General features: G+C 44.0%; 1 protein-coding gene across 3 annotated transcripts in view; it reads right to left on the bottom strand.

Moving 5' to 3' along the window:
- Positions 1 to 670: 670 nt before the first annotated feature.
- Positions 671 to 14638, bottom strand: part of LOC137544637 (vacuolar protein sorting-associated protein 37D-like) — an 84468-nt gene continuing 70500 nt past the window's right edge. For all 3 annotated transcript variants that reach the window (XM_068265732.1, XM_068265730.1, XM_068265731.1), the window contains 2 exons: positions 13376 to 13458; positions 671 to 4610 (listed from right to left, as the gene is read on the bottom strand). In XM_068265732.1, coding sequence (XP_068121833.1) covers positions 3828 to 4610; positions 13376 to 13458 — 866 coding nt within the window. In that variant the 3' untranslated portion in view covers positions 671 to 3827. The remainder of the gene's footprint in view (positions 4611 to 13375; positions 13459 to 14638) is intronic.

Here is a 14638-nt window from a genome sequence, read left to right as displayed (position 1 = left end):
TGCAGAGCACCAAAACTCAAAAAAGAAAAGGTTTAATCATTAAAACCCTGCAGTGATGAAACATAATGTACAATATGCAGCAAGATACAGAAACTACATTTATGACCTAGTGAAACCTAGTTCTGATTGGCTGTTACAGGAAATACATTTTAAATATTGCTCTATGCCTTGCTGATTACTTGCTTTGATAGGGATATATGGCTTGATTCATGAAGCCATGACAGCAGCACAACTTAAATTCAGGGAGGCACACTATGCGTGGTCCTGCAGTGTAGCGTGCCTTCCTTAGTTACGCACGCTGCCTACATTAGCAACGCTTGTTCATTTTCCCGGGTGCTGCTGTGCCGTTACTATGTTAATTACCATTGTTACTACATTGTAACTATGTTAATTAACATAGTAGTGGCCGCTTTAGTGAAGTATCACGGTTGCAATACTTCACAGCAGCGGCCGGTGTAATAATAAATCGTGCTGTCCGGAAGCTCCCTTCCTCGCTGAGTATTATATCACATAAATATTATTTCCCAAAAATATCTCCTCTTCCACACCACCTACACTCCCCAAATTTTCAGGGTAGGGAGGAGGGGACCACCCGAACTACCTCTGTGCCAAATTGCAGCCCACGAAATTGCAAATTGCAGAAACCACTCTCGGAAACCAGTGGGGATCGGGGGCTACAATTAGGCACAGAGGTAGTAAGGTGGTTCCCCTTCCTACCCTGAAAATCTGTGTGTAGGAGGTGTGGAAGCGGAGATATTTGGCTGCAATAAGTCGATGGGGGTGAGGCAGTGCGCATGCTGTAAGGGCGCATGTGCAGTAACTACAGAGCAGCACAATGGGCGAGGTAGCACAAGCTGTCATTACACCGGCATTTAAAGGAACACGCATTGCTACGTAAGCAGCGCACGTAAATAAAGCTGCAGGACCGCGCGTAGCATGCCTCCCGGAATTTAGGTCGCATTGCTGTCATGGAGATCAGCTTCATAATTCAAGCCAATAGAGACAGATCATACGACTCTCTACAGCTCTACCAAAGGAATAGCGCTTTCTGTCTTTGCCAGTTTTTGACTTGTTAATAGTAGTGTTCTGGGGGGTGGGGGGCTGCACTTGGAACCCAAGCAACAGCTACCTCCAACAGCATCCTCTTGATTTGGGGCATTTACCTAGAAATGAGACAATCATTTTGGATAAGAGGACTGGAGCCTAGACAAGAGGATGCCCAATCGCCTACACAATAAAAGTTCTTGTTAACAGCCCTGCATCCTTTCACAAAATTACATCAGGCGGGTACGATAAACAACTCTGTTAATGTAAACTAATACAGTGACAGCCCAAAATGCCCCTTTTTTCGATTGCGAAGGGCAACGGTAACTTCATGATATTGGATTGTAAACATTAAGTAACATTATACAAGGATCATTTTACATGGGGATGCTATCATAAAACAAGAAAATAAAATCCACAGGATCACTATAAAGTGCAAAAGAAAATAAAGCAGCATGTTATCATTCAAACACTGATTGCAAAAACCCCAAATGTGTAGCATTAAACTTATATGACTATTTAAACAGTCTCAGACTTGTGTATCCAACATTCAACCAATGAATCAAACTGTAAGGATGACAACTGTAAATTATATACAATGTTTTGTTTAATATACAATGTTGTGTATGTGAGCTTGATGAAATTGCAATCTTAGAAGAATAGTTACAGCCATTTTTTGTTACCACCCCAAATTGTTGGGATGGACAGTAAGATTTGGGGCCTTCTATTACTGCAAATGGCCAGTCTGAAACTGTTTATTTGAATACTGAATATTTGTAGGTTTGATGTTGGCAGATTTAAATACCTAGGAAATGATTTTCTTAATCTGCAATACTAGAAATATGCCTCTAGGTGGAGATGTGGTGCCACAGTAAGCAATCTCTAGTCACTTCAGTGGTACTTTTTTGGGAGTTCATAAATTGATATGCCACAATGTTTGGAAATCCCAGGTTGTTCCTTTTTTTTTCGTCTTAGATAAATACCAATAATTAATTTACAAATAAAAAAGTGCAAAACTGCAGATTTAATATTTCAGCTCATCAGTCATATTGCAGTCTACCGCATTTATCAGAGCCAGATCTATATCCTGACCCTAAAGTCTTTGGGAACACAAGCTTCGGCAACCTACAGTATAACCCAACCTTTACTAAATTAAATCTTAAGTAACCAAACGAATTTTAGTTTACCTTACCTGAGGCTTCTTTCATCCCCCTGTAGTCCTTCAGGCCCCTTGTTCTCCTCCCAGTCCTGCCGGTTGTGGCGCTGTCACCCCATGCGCTGTTATGGCTACACGCACCTTTTCAATGACACTCCCATGGCTGTGAGTGTTCTGTGCATGTGTAGTTTGTAAACCTTGCGACTGCACATGCATAGGGCGTGATCAAGGAGGCGTACAGCCTGGTCTGTGCATGCGCAGTATTCCGTAACTGAGCCAGTCGCAGGCTTTACTGAGGCTGACAGTGCAAGAGAGCAGACAGGAGGACAGCAAGGGACCCCGAAGGACTTTAGGCGGCTGGAAGGAGCCCCAAGTATGTTAAAATAAGAATTCCTATAAGTACTATTCTTTCACAGCGAGCTATATCCAACTGTGCTGCTCCTGTCAATGTACAAACAGGCGGTACAATTTCTGTACCAATTTGGGAGGGGTCTTCAAATAAGAACAAAACAGGATCCTCTGAGAGAAACTTGATCAAAAAATAGGTGAGGCTTACAGATGCCAGTCTGGCAGTGGAGTAACTACAATTTATTGGACGCCCTAGCGAAACTTTGATGGGTTCCCGAAATATTCAGCCCCTTCCCTCACGGCCATGGGGCCCATCTCACTGGCCATCATGATCTTCACACTCATCACAAGCATAGCCACAAAAACACCTGATCTGAAGTATAGTCCCCTGTATTGGAGGAAGGGAAGGTTAGCAGTTGGGGGGCACACACAGCTCTGGGCCCCCTGCAACTGCAGGGCTGCTCCGCTTTAGTTACGCCACTGCCAGAACATACTACTTCTTCTACATTCCCTCCCATATCAGCTACAGAACTGGATTCTGTCCAGCTGCTGGCCCATGAAATCGAGAGACAGAGGCAGAGATGCCTATGCCAATAAGGACTTTGAAAAGCCCATATTTGCAAGTGTAAGCTCTGAGGATGCCAAAAGAAGACAGAATGTAAAAGCAGCAGTATGTTGTTCCTTGTAGAAGGTTAAATTGTTATTCAATGAGCAGAGAGGTATGAAATCATCTCATTCAGGCAACTGCATTCCACTACTAATAGCATAATTTCTATATATATGCTGCAAAGGAAAAAGACCTTCTGTCAGCCACTGGTGCCCTCGGGCAGAAGCTTTTGGGGTCTAATCATAAATCTGGCCCTGCATGTGGATCATTTATGTACACTATCCAGTTAACAATGACTATGAATGTTCACTCCATTCACACAGTCATATGAACTGCCACGCACAACATACACAGTGAATCTGCGCAGACACTCATTTACTGACATGCAGTAAACAACCAGAAGGGAAGTAGTGAACACACAGCTTTCACCTACATATTGCACTCTTATCACCATTTCTCATCCAGTTATGCCCGATAAGCTCACTTGAATATTCCTACGTACGCACTCACACCATTCATGCACTGAAAATACCCACACAAGCATCCTGCATTGACAAAGGAACAATGTCTGCAGAAGAATCACAGTCATACGCACACACAGACTCACAGACAACTACCCTGTCCCCCGTCCCATAAATTGCCCCGCTCCCTTGTCCACCCGCAGCCCCGCACTTATCGCTTCGGAGGGTGTTGCTGCTGCTGCTGCCGCTGGGCTCTGGAAAGCACCCTTAGGTGCCGAGTGCTCAGGAAGTAGATGCGAGCGATGAAGCGCAGTGGAGCCCGAGGTGGCTGCTGCTGCTGACCATTGGATCGCCCCATATTCGGGACACATCCCGGGGATTGGGCATTTGGACCCTGAAAAGGTGACAGCACCTCCGCTGGGATCAACAATGCAGGTGTCATCCCGCATGGCAGAGGAGGCAGACGAAAGACAGCAGGGGGCATCTGTGATGGGGCAGCAGGGGAAGGGATAGACTGAGCACAGGCCTGTGGGGTCTGATCTCTGGGGTTGTGGGGCTTCTCCTTGGGGTTGGAAGGCAGTTTCCTTTCAGGGGGCAATTTGCTGGTTTGGATTGGCAGTTCTCGGGGTCGAGAAGGCTGTTTGCCCCCATCACGAGGCTTCATTTGAGGATCCCGGTTAGAGGGCATTTTGGTGGATTGAGGGGTGGGCAAGGCCTGCTTGGGGGGCTGTTTTCTGGACTGTGGGGGAAGTTCCTGCAACTTTGGAGCCAGGTTCTGGTCAGAGGGTAGCTTGGCAGGTTGTTGGGAAACTTCCCGGTCAGGTGGCGGATCCTGGTTTTGGGGGGATGTGTCCTGTTCAAGAGTCTCTCCCAGAAGCTCAAGCAGCTTCTCATTCTGGATCCTTCGGATGTGACACTGAGCCCGAAGCAAGTGGTAAGAATCCAAAAAAACAAGGAGAGGAAGGGAGCCCTCAAGGAACAGCTGAGAGAGGGCCTGAGGAAGGCAAAAAAAACATTACTGTATTAGAGGAATAAGTCTGCATATAGTCACAGAATCATATAAAGAAACTATATATATATATATATATATATATATATATATATATATATATATATATATATATATATATATATATATATATATATATATACATACACACATACATATACAGTGGGTTGCAAAAGTATTTAGCCCCCTTGAAGTTTTCCACATTTTGTCATATTACTGCCACAAACATGAATCAATTTTATTGGAATTCCACATGAAAGCCTAATACAAAGTGCTGTACACATGAGAAGTGGAACGAAAATCATACATGATTCCAAACATTTTTTACAAATCAATAACTGCAAAGTGGGGTGTGCATAATTATTCAGCCCCCTTTGATCTGAGTGCAGTCAGTTGCCTATAGACACTGCCTTATGAGTGCTAATGACTAAATAGAGTGCACCTGTGTGTAATCTAATGTCAGTACAAATACAGCTGCTCTGTAAGGGCCTCAGAGGTTGTCTAAGAGAATATTGGGAGCAACAACACCGTGAAGTCCAAAGAACACACAAGACAGGTCCAAGACAGGTCAGGGATCAAGTTATTGAGAAATTTAAAGCAGGCTTGGGCTACAAAAAGATTCCCAAAGCCTTGAACATCCCACAGAGCACTGTTCAAGCGATCATTCAGAAATGGAAGGAGTATGGCACAACTGTAAACCTACCAAGACAAAGCTTTCCACCTAAACTCACAGGCCGAACAAGGAGAGCGCTGATCAAAAATGCAGTCAAGAAGCCCATGGTGATTCTGGACGAGCTGCAGAGATCTACAGCTCAGGTGGGAGACTCTGTCCATAGGACAACTATTAGTCATGCACTGTACAAAGTTGGTCTTTATGGAAGAGTGGCAAGAAGAAAGGCATTGTTAACAGAAAGCATAAGATGTCCCGTTTGCAGTTTGCCACAAGCCATGTGGGGGACACAGCAACCATGTGGAAGAAGGTGCTCTGGTCAAATGAGACCAAAATGGAACTTTTTGGCCAAAATGCAAAACACTTTGTGTGGCAGAAAACTAACACTGCACATCACTCTGAACACACCATCCCCACTGTGCATCTCTTCATCAGGGACAAGGAAGCTAGTCAGAATTGATGGGAAGATGGATGGAGCCAAATACAAGGCAAACTTGGAAGAAAACTTATTGGAGACTGCAAAAGACTTGAGACTGGGGCGGAGGTTAACCTTCCAGCAGGACAATGACCCTAAACATAAAGCCAAGGCAACAATGGAATGGTTTAAAACAAAACATATCCATGTGTTAGAATGGCCCAGTCAAAGTCCAGATCTAAATCCAATCGAGAATTTGTGACAAGATCTGAAAACTGCTGTTCACAAACGATGTCCATCTAATCTGACTGAGCTGGAGCTGTTTTGCAAAGAAGAATGGGCAAGGATTTCAGTCTCTAGATGTGCAAAGCTGGTAGAGACATACCCTAAAAGACTGGCAGCTGTAATTGCAGCAAAAGGTGGTTCTACAAAGTATTGACTCAGGGGGCCGAATAATTACGCACACCCCACTTTGCAGTTATTTATTTGTAAAAAATGTTTGGAATCATGTATGATTTTTGATCCACTTCTCACATGTACACCACTTTGTATTGGTCTTTCATGTGGAATTCCAATAAAATTGATGCATGTTTGTGGCAGTAATGTGACAAAATGTGGAAAACTTCATGGGGGCCGAATACTTTTGCAACCCAATGTATATACTGTATATATATACTAGCCATTAGGTGCTAGGTTGTAGCCTCCCTTTTTTCCACTAAAGTAAACCTGAGATGGGGTGGGAGAAAAATGTATACATACCTGGACTTTCCTCCAGCCCCCTCCAGGCTGATTGTTCCCTTGCCATCTTCCACCACCTCCTGAATCTTACGCAATCAGCCCTGGTAAGTCCTCTGGTCTGTGGCATACTGCGCACATGCGGCCTGCCAGCATGCGCACCCCTATCGCAATGCCAGCATTGGAGGCACAAAATGGTCCCGGCCACGGGAGTGTGGTGGGGGAGCGCACATGGTCAAACTGCATCTGTACCGACTGGCCCCAACTGGACGACTTACCAGGGCCGACTGCAGAAGATCAAGGAGGCAGCAGAGGATGGTAAGGGGGTGATCAGCCTAGAGGGGGCCAGAGGAAGCCCCAGGTAAGTAGAACTTTATTCTCCTGCCCCATCTCAGGTTTACTTTAAAGGTTTTTCTCTGCTGTACTGCGCTTGCCCAGGGCCTCAGTACACCATTAACAGCTGTTAGTAAAAGAAGTCTATAGGAATCATTGGCAGCATAATTACTAAGCTGTACATGAGTTACAGACCTTACAAATTCAAAAAGGGGATCCTCGTGAAGGACTCCAATATGTATAAGTATAATTATAATATACAAGCCATCTCTTAAGGTGCCCATACACGTGTCAATTTTTTTCTGGTAGATTCAATCTCTCAATCAATCAAATCTGCTAGAAATCAATCAGTCAGTAGTCTGATGTGATCACATCCCAATCATTTTAAATTTAACAAGAAATACATTTCTACTTTGTGCTTTAACTAGTCATAAGCAGCTTTTGCAGTTAACAGACGTGTATTTTATGTGCCAAGAACCCTGCATTGAACCCTAATCTTTCCCCCGCTCCTGTTCCAAGCACAACAATCAGTGTTCAACAAGTTCCAAGATAATATGTATCAGGATCAGCGGCCAACTATAAATCAGAGGATACATTCCAATATTTAATTGACAGTCCATTTGTCATTTACACACGCCCATTTCTGTAATAAAATTCTGCTTTTAGCTATGTCTCATCTCAGTAAGGAGGCTTTTTGGTCTCTTTCATCCTCTTACACACTTCTAGGAGTTCTGGTTCAACATGAGCTTCCTGTATAGCCCCTTACACACTCCTAGGAGTTCTGGCTTATCATGAGCTACCTGCATAGCCCCTTACACATTCCTAGGAGTTCTGGTTTATCATGAGCTTGCTAGATAGTCCCTTACACACTCCTATGAGTTCTAGTTCGCCATGAGCTTGCTGGATAGCCCCTTACACACTCCTAGGAGTTCTGGTTTATCATGAGCTTGCTAGATAGTCCCTTACACACTCCTAGGAGTTCTGGTTCACCATAAGCTTCCTGAATAGCCCCTTACACACTCCTAGAAGTTCTGGTTCACCAGTATTTCACTTCACCATAGAGCTAATGATTGCCCAGCAAGGGCAATCATTAGCTCTATGGTGAAATGAAATACTGTAAATTAATTTCACAGATTCAAAGATAAAATCCAAGATCCGTATTGCCAATATCACTTATTGAAACTAGTGTTTCATTGTCTGCTTCTCTTTGTTTATAATCTGGTTTAAAAGACTGCTGAAAACAGGTTTCAGCTCCTGAGTGCAGGGCCGGGACGACACAGAGGCCCGAGAGGCTGCAGCCTCTGAGCGGCAGGTCATCAGGTCAGGATGGGGCGCTTTCAAAGACATTCCAATCCTCAGGCAGTTAAAGAGACTCCGTAACAAAAATTGCATCCTGTTTTTTATCATCCTACAAGTTCCAAAAGCTATTCTAATGTGTTCTGGCTTACTGCAGCACTTTCTGCTATTACAGTCTCTGTAATAAATCAATGTATCTTTCCCTTGTCAGACTTGTCAGCCTGTGTCTGGAAGGCTGCCAAGTTCTTCAGTGTTGTGGTTCTGCTATGAATTCCCCATTCCAGGCCCATCTATGCACACTGCCTGTGTATTATTTAGATTAGAGCAGCTTCTCTCTTCTCTCTTATCTTTTACAAGCTGGATAAATCGTCCTCTGAGCTGGCTGGGCTTTCACATACTGAAGAATTACAGACAAGGGCAAAGCTGTTTGCAGGAGAAAAAAGAGCAGCCTGAAACTTCAGTGCATGAGAACTGCAGGGAGAAAGAAACACACAAATGATCTCTTGAGATTCAAAAGGAAGGCTGTATACAGCCTGCTTGTGTATGGATGTATTTTGTATGTGTGGACATACAGTACATCAACCTACTTCCTGTTTTGGTGGCCATTTTGTTTGTTTATAAACAAACTTTTAAAAACTGTTTTTAACCACTTTTAATGCGGCGAGGAGCGGCGAAATTGTGACAGAGGGTAATAGGAGATGTCCCCTAACGCACTGGAATGTTTACTTTTGTGCGATTAACAATACAGATTCTCTTTAAGGAAAAAAAAGTTTTTTTTCCACTCTCCTGTGAGACACAGCTAAGGGAGGGGAGATAAAAAGCTCTTTGCACAGTTGTTCTGAAAGAGTGCACCTAATAAGGAGTCATACATAGTTTAGACAGTAAGATTGGTAGACAGTTCCTTGTTTGTTTTTTTAACTCTTTTTTGCTGACTTCTGTCAGTGATGTCATTCAGCTGCTCCCCCAGGAAGCCGCCCAGTCATGCATGGCTGGCTGATGGAGAATGGAATTCTAACAAGGAGAAAGGTATGCATGTGTGTGGTGTGTGTATGTGACAGAGAGAAGCCCTGCGCCCCTTCCTCCATCCTGTACCTGTACTCTGGAAGTGAGGGAGACAGGCTGTAAAGGCTTCTGTGCTTCTCCCTACCCCCTTCACTCCCAGTACTGATAAGGACCTGGACTTACAGAAATAACCTGCAGTGTCCTAATGCTGCCATGCTAGAGTAAAGGCAGCCATACATCTAGAGATGATGGGCAGATTTCACCAAGAGACAAATCTCTCTCTTATCCAATCTGATTAAAGAGAGATCTGTCAGGTGCCCATACACCTCAGACCGATTCCCCATCGATGTTAGCATGACATCTCTTGGGAATCAGACGAGTCCCCTGCTTCTGCTGCATCCGCCGCCACCCCCTAGTGTATAAATGTGCCCCCCAGTGTGTATTTATACATAACGTGCCCTGTGTTGCCCACCGTGCTTCCGCTCCTCCATTTGCGCTTCACACGTCGCTGGCATTTAGCACACGTGACATCACACATGCGTTACACACTATATGCTGGTGGCATGTGAGCCACAAATGGAACAGGAAGAAGCTGAAGACGGATGGGCACCGTGTGGTATAAATGACACAGGACAGGTAATGTATAAATGCACACATGGGGGCACATTTATACATTTGGGGGAACAGCAACAGGGGTTTTGTCGCATCCATCACTCGCACCACTTTACAAAGTACATAGTCATGTCACTGACTGTCCTCTGATGAGCTCACTTTCTAATCTCTGCCATAGTCATAATCTAATCTCCTACCATATTATTATTATGTATTTATAAATCACTGACATCTTCTGCAGCACATTACAGAGTACATAGCCATGTCACTGACTGTCCTCAGAGGAGCTCACAATCTAATCCTACCATACTTATAGTCTAATGCCCTGCCATATTAATATTATGTATTTATATAGCACTGACATCTTCTGCAGCACATTACAGGGTACATAGTCATGTCACTGACTGTCCTCAGAGGCGCTCACAATCCAATCCTACCATACTCATTGGGCTTGATTCACAAAGCGGTGCAAACTGTTTAGCACAGGTGTGCTAAACAGTTAGCACATGAAGTGCCGTTCGCAGACTTTTGCACACGCAAAGTGCCACGATCGCGCGAATCGCGGCACTTTACGTGCGCAAAAATCCGCGAACGGCACTTCACGTGCTAACTGTTTAGCACACTCGTGCTAAACAGTTTGCACCGCTTTGTGAATCAAGCCCATTGTCTAATACCCTACAATATTACTATTATGTATTTATATAGCACTGACATCTTCTGCAGCACTATAAAGAGTACATAGTCATGTCACTGGCCTCAATTCACGGAGCATTATCAAACGTTTATCAAACACTTTCTCAAACGTTTGATAATTTACCTCATGGGTAAAATCTCACTAAGGTGTTATATATTTGTTGAACGTTTTATCGGTAAAACATTCGATAAATATATAACACCTTAGTGAATTTAAAATGAGATTTTGCCCATGAGGTAAATTATCAAACGTTTGATAAAGTGTTTGATAAACGTTTGATAATGCTCCGTGAATTGAGGCCACTGACTGTCCTCCGAGGAGCTCACAATCTAATCCCTGCCATAGTCATAGTCTAATTCCTACCATATTATTATTATGTATTTATATAGCACTGACATCTTCTGCAGCACATTGCAGAGTACATAGTCATGACACTGACTGTCCTCAGAGGAGCTCACAATCTAATCCCTGCCATAGTCATAGTGTAATGTCCTAACATATCATTATTAGCAAGAAGTTTTAAACCAGGATGATACCATTTATTGGCTAACTAAAATGAATAAAATTAAAAGCTTTCGGCCTTGCAGCCTTCGTCTGGCTTATATCCTGTTAGTTACCACGGTACAATACTCTACTGCTAATATTATTATTATGTATTTATATAGCACTGACATCTCCTGCAGCACTGTACAGAGTACATAGTCGTGTCACTGACTGTCCTCAGAGGAGCTCACAATCTAATCCCTGCCATAATCATAGACTAATATTTTTAGATATAGGATTGTTTGGGGGAAACTAGTTGACTTGTATGTTTTTGTACCAATATGTTTTGAAGATGTAGGAGAATATGAAGTATCTGAATGAAATCTGGGGGCACTTATACCTGGCTTCCTATATTGGGGGAACCTATACCTGGAGTGATACTGGGGGCCCCTATACCTGTACCTGGCTACCTAACCAGGGGGCACCTATACCTGGCTACCTAAAACTCATAGCAAAAAAAGACTTCAAGTGATCTCCAGTACTGTGATGATTACTGTATGCGTGCCAAATGCAGTCCTGTAGAGCAGCTCACTATATACACCAGCCTGTAAAGAGGAACAATAACTGAGATGTGGCCGATGAAGGGGGGGGGGGAGACACACTTTGGCAGCTCAGCCTCTGTTGGTGATAGACCTTGTCCCGGCCCTGCCTGAGTGTTATGACTTGAGATTTGAATTTAGAAAAGTGTTATACATTTCCCGTTGTGCTAACAATGATAAACAGTTACAGCCAGGAAGTAGAAATGATCAATGAAATGCTAATGATTTCGGCTTGAATGCATTTTTATAGTTTTTAAAAAAAAAAATTTTTTTATTGAACTTGCAAAAGAATAAAGGTGTTCAACCAATTAGCATAAAGGATAAGAAGGGAAAAATCTCCCAGTCAGTAAGAGCAAGGAACTAGTACAGACATCAACACTAGAATAAGAGAACGGGAGTAATACATTAAATAATGATATGTCAGGATAGTAATGTCAATAATAAGGACAGCAGAACTCATCAAGAGGACATCATCCAACAGGATGAGGCCAAGGTGATAATCAAATATCCAATGAAGGTCCGCACACCAATTGTAACTGTGCCTTGACAAAGTGGCCCCAAAACGATTGTCGGTTTTACGACTGAATGTGTGTATAAGGTAATGGAGCAATAAAAAGTTCTTGTTAAAGTGGTGTGCTTTAGATATTTGTATGGACTTTGGCTACTTGGTCCTGAACCCACAACCTCTGCTGGACGTTGGTGTGCGATCTTTGGAATTACTAAGCTAATAATCAAAACACATATGAGCAGAGAATAAAGAGCAGGTTAGGCAGGAAATATAAGACATAAGCAGGCTACCCAAGCCAAGCTAAAGGGTGACCTGTAACAGATAAGTTAAGCCCGCATTATCTGCATCCAGGTGTTCTGAAAATGGCCCAGTCTATCATAAGAGATAGATCTGTAGACTCTGGCAATAACGGGCTCAATAGTGAGGGTGGATTTTGGCTACTGGGACACCAGATAAGATTTGGCTGCAATGGCTATGAATTGGCTATGATGAGGAACTGGAAAATTAGTACCATATTTTTTATGTCCTAGAACGAGGACAACTTTCTTTGAAAATGGTATTTGAAAGAAAATTAAAAGTGAAATTAACAGTGCCACCTGATTCCAAAAAGCCGCCTGGGCCCACGAGCATTCCCACCAGATGTGGTAAAGTGTTCCTTCATCCCCACAATTCCTAAGGGCCTGTTTCCATCACACGGGGTAAGATGCAACTGCATAGACACATCACACCGCGGCTGAACTAAAACCAGCACATAGCAATGGAACAGTTTCCCTTGTGTGCTGGTTATGCGGAGTGATCCAAGAATCTGCAGCATGCTGTAGATTCTCGCAAGCCAGTAGCCACGTCACGTCTCCTCCTATTTATATTTGCATACAGGATGAAAATATTAGCTTCTCATTGACCATCTCCAACAGAGAGCGCTACACCATTTTATTGTCTTTAAACGTCTCTCTAGAGCTGTTAACCTGTTTCTCTAATAATCCCTGACTTGAGTTGAGCCGCTGCCTAAAGAAGAGGCTAAACCATTTCCTGTTCATTACTTTGAAGGCCAACATTTTTTTTCTTAAAAAGGTTCAAACACATTATTTTCCATTTAATTCTGAATTCAATAACATTTCCTTGAGTTCTCATTTAAACATGTTGTAGGGAAAACATTTAAATGAACAAAAACACAAACACTCTTTCACAAGGGTCCAAAGTTACTTCTGCCTCCCCCCCTCCCCCCATTCCCAGCAACCAAATGGACCCACCCCTTCACTTTTCAGCATGGAAGAATGGAAGGGAGAGCATAGCTGTATGAGACCTCAAAATAGTTCATTCTTTACATACTTTATTTACTGTATAATTGAATATTATATTAGTTCACATTTTTTAGTTTACGTTGATGCATAAAACACACAGACCTCACATTCTGCCTCGGTGCTCTGCAGCTCCTCCTGCAGGTGGCTGAGTGCAACATGTGGATTACATTCCTGCAAGAGGCACTCTGAAATAAAACAGAAAATAGTTAGTTTCCTCTTGATATACCTTAACATCTTCACACTGGCTCCAATGACTCACTGATGACTCAAAGACATTTACTAATCATGTTTCTAAACATTTGCCAAACTTAGGAGTGTGATAACGCACAGTGTTCAGTAATCAGATACCGTGTCAAGGTCCTGTTGATCTCGGCACCAGTGATTGGTGTGGGCACCCCTGAGGCGTGGTGTTTAAGTGAGCAGAGGTCTTCACCAGCGCAATCCGCAAGGGATGATGGGCTGCCACCCCTAGCGGGTGAGGGCTGACGGTCGGGATACTGGCATGACAGGACTGCCTGACAAGGTACTAGCGTGACAGGACTGCCTGACAGGACATTGGTGGGACAAGACTGACTCACAGGACACTGGCGAGACAAGACTGACTGATAGGACACTGGCGTGACAAGACTGCCTGGCAAGGTACTCGCGTGATAGGACTGCCTGACAGGACACTGGTGTGACAAGACTAATGACAAGACACTGGAGTGACAGGACTGACTGACATGGTACTGGCATGACAGGACTGTCTGACAGGACACTGGCGTGACAAGACTGCCTGACAAGGTACTGGCGTGACAGGACTGTCTGATAGGACACTGGCGTGACAAGACTGATTGAAAGGACACTGGCGTGACAGGACTGTCTGACAGGACACTGGTGTGACAGGACTGACTGACAGGACACTGGCGTGACAGGACTGACTGACAAGGTACTGGCGTGAGAGGACTGCCTGACAGGACACTGGTGTGACAAGACTGATTGAAAGGACATTGGATTGACAAGGCTGCCTGACAAGGTGCTGGCGTGACAGGACTGTCTGACAGGACACTGGGGTGACAGGACTGCCTGACAAGGAACTGGTGTGACAGGACTGTCTGACAGGACAGCCCAACAAGGTACTTTTGTGAGAAGACTGCCTGACAGGACACTGGTGTGACAAGACCCCCTGACAAGGTACTGGCATGACAGGACTGCCTGAAAGGACACTGGTGTGACAAGACTGACTGACAGGACACGGGCCTGACAAGACTGCCTGACAAGGTACTGGTGTGACAGGACTGCCTGACAGGTCACTGGGGAGACAGGACTGACTAACAGGACACTGGCGTGAGAGGACTGCCTGACAGGACACTGGGGTGACAGGAC

This window comes from Hyperolius riggenbachi, chromosome 2 (assembly GCF_040937935.1).
Source record: "Hyperolius riggenbachi isolate aHypRig1 chromosome 2, aHypRig1.pri, whole genome shotgun sequence".
Classification (NCBI taxonomy): domain Eukaryota; kingdom Metazoa; phylum Chordata; class Amphibia; order Anura; family Hyperoliidae; genus Hyperolius; species Hyperolius riggenbachi.
This window is presented reverse-complemented; position numbering and strand designations above follow the sequence as displayed.